Below are 2,500 nucleotides of genomic sequence, written 5' to 3'. Positions count from 1 at the left end.
CCGGCGCCGCGGAGGTCAAGCCAGCCCAAGCCAGGTCAACCCCGGCCAACCCCAGCTTGCTCCAGCTCCGAGCCCCCCCACCCCACCCCCCCCCCCCTGCGCCCCCCCCCCTCCCTCCCCCCCTCCCGTAGGACGTCGACGGGAGAGAGAAGTCGCCGCCGTGGACTCACCTGCGTCTTGACCCATACCTAGGAGCCAGGGGGCCGGGCACTCCTCTCCGGACTCCACGGACTTGACGATGGTCTCCGGCAGCGGGAGCGAGTGCCTGACCATGGCGCCGTAGAGGCCGTACTCCGCCATGATGGTGCTCTTGCCCCACGTCTTCTCCGTCTTCCGCCACTTCGCCCGCCGGTTCTGGAACCACACCTGCGGGAGGGAGAGGAGGGGGGGTTAGGGCACGGCCGGGCGAGGGGGGGAGGGGGAGGGGGAGGGAGGGAGGGAGGGAGGGAGAGAGAGAGAGAGAGAGAGAGAGAGAGAGGGGGGGATGAGGAAGAGAGACAGAGAGTATTAGGGAGAGAAAGAGAGAGAGAGAGAGAGTGAGAAAAAAAGCGAGACAGAAAGGAGATGAAGAGAAAGAGAGAGAGAGAAAAAAAAGAAGACGGAGACAGATAGATATAAAGATGAACATTTGAGTTAGACCAATTGTTTGGTAGATACATAATTGAGAAATTGATATGCATATATAAGTCCTGATAGATCGGTAAGTATATAAAGGAGACAAAATATGTATATATTGATCATGATGGTAATAATAAGTATAACAAAGATAATGATAATATTGTTAATAATTCTTCCATATAAACTAATATTTTTCCTTATATTAATGAATACACTGTGATTACAGGTTATCATTCGGCATTTATAGTTATCTTTCTCTCTCTCTCTCTCTCACTCTCTCTGTCTCTCTCTATCTATCTATCTCTATCTATCTATCTCTCTATTCATGTAACTCTCTCTCTTTCTTTCTCTCTCTCTGTCTGTCTCTCTCCCTCTCTCTTTTTTTTTCTTCTTCTTCTTCTTCTCCCCACCGTCCCGAAGAGAGTAATTAGCCACCCTCCTCCCCTTCCCCTCCCTCCCCTCTCTCTCTCCTCATCCCGGCCCAAGATAAGGTCATTAGCGGCCGACCCCGGAGCGAGCAAGCAAGACAGGTCAAGACAGGTCGCCAAGCAAGCATTAATTATCAAGTTGAGGCGACTTCCGAAGCTGCAAGTGTGAGACGAGATGAGGTAATCTGATTTCCCCTCGTTTTAAGGGTGGGTGGGGGTTGGGGGGATGAGGAGAGAGGGGGAGGTGGGTGAGGCGAGTGAGGGGAGAGGGGAGAGGGAGGGAAGATGGGAGGTTGGGAGGGAGAGAGGGGAGAGGGAAGATGGTGGTAAGGGGGTGAGAGGATTGGAGGGGATGAGGAGAGAGGGGGAGGTGGGTGAGGGTGGTAAGATGGTGAGGGATGATGGTGGTAAGGGGATGAGGAGAGAGGGGGAGGTGGGTGAGGGTGGTAATAGGGAGAGGGAAGGTGGTGGTAAGGGGGTGAGGGGAGGAGGGGGAGAGGGAGAGGGGGAGGTGAGTGAGGGGGTGAGGGGAGAGGGAAGTTGGGAGGGAGAGAGGGGGGGAGGGAAGATTGTGGTAAGGGGGTGAGGGGAGGTGGAGGTGGGGAGGGGAAGAGGGGGAGAGGGAAGATGGTGGTAAAGAGGAGAAAGGGAGAGAGGAAAGAGGGTGGTAAGACCCGAGGGGAGAAGAGAGAGAGAGAGAGATGGATGAAAAGAGGAAGGAAGAAAGAATTGGGTAAAGGGTTAAAAAGGAGAGAGGGGAAAGGTGGGCACGAGGCAGAGAGTAGACGAAGGTAGGAAGGGGGGAGGGGAGGGGAAGGCAAGGGGCCAATTTCAACCAATTCCCATTAAGGCTTTCCCTCAATTTAGGCAAACCTCGCTAAGGGTTGATGAGCTTGTTATTATCAACCTTTCCCACCGCTAGAGGGCCTGGGTGTCTTGCCTTGGCTTGCTTATGACTTGTCTAGGCTTGAAATAGCTTGCCTTGGCTTGCATATGGCTCGTCTGGGCTTGAGATATCTTGCCTTGGCTTGCTTATGGCTTCAGATATCTTGCCTTAGCTTGCTTATGACTCGTCTGGGCTTGAGATATCTTGCCTTGGCTTGCATATGGCTCGTCTGGGCTTGAGATATCTTGCCTTGGCTTGCATATGGCTCGTCTGGGCTTGAGATATCTTGCCTTGGCTTGCTTATGGCTTCAGATATCTTGCCTTAGCTTGCTTATGACTCGTCTGGGCTTGAGATATCTTGCCTTGGCTTGCATATGGCTCGTCTGGGCTTGAGATATCTTGCCTTGGCTTGCTTATGGCTTCAGATATCTTGCCTTAGCTTGCTTATGACTCGTCTGGGCTTGAGATATCTTGCCTTGGTTTGCTTATGACTCGGCGGGCTTGCTATAGTTTGCCTTAGCTTGAGTTGACTTGGGTTTCGTTAGACTTGGCTTGACTTGGCTTGGAT

The 2,500-nt window shown here is 52.8% G+C and overlaps 1 protein-coding gene across 1 annotated transcript in view; it reads right to left on the bottom strand.

The window, feature by feature from the left end:
• LOC138861635 (visual system homeobox 2-like) overlaps window positions 1-2,500 on the bottom strand; it is a 116,958-nt gene that overhangs the window by 5,652 nt on the left and 108,806 nt on the right. Inside the window, exon 4 of the mRNA XM_070121448.1 lies at window positions 171-366. Within this exon, the coding sequence (XP_069977549.1) occupies window positions 171-366 (196 nt within the window). The remainder of the gene's footprint in view (window positions 1-170; window positions 367-2,500) is intronic.

Source organism: Penaeus vannamei, chromosome 4 (assembly GCF_042767895.1).
Source record: "Penaeus vannamei isolate JL-2024 chromosome 4, ASM4276789v1, whole genome shotgun sequence".
NCBI lineage: Eukaryota > Metazoa > Arthropoda > Malacostraca > Decapoda > Penaeidae > Penaeus > Penaeus vannamei.
Note: the sequence above shows the minus strand (reverse complement) of the source record. Positions and strands in the feature narration are given on the sequence as shown.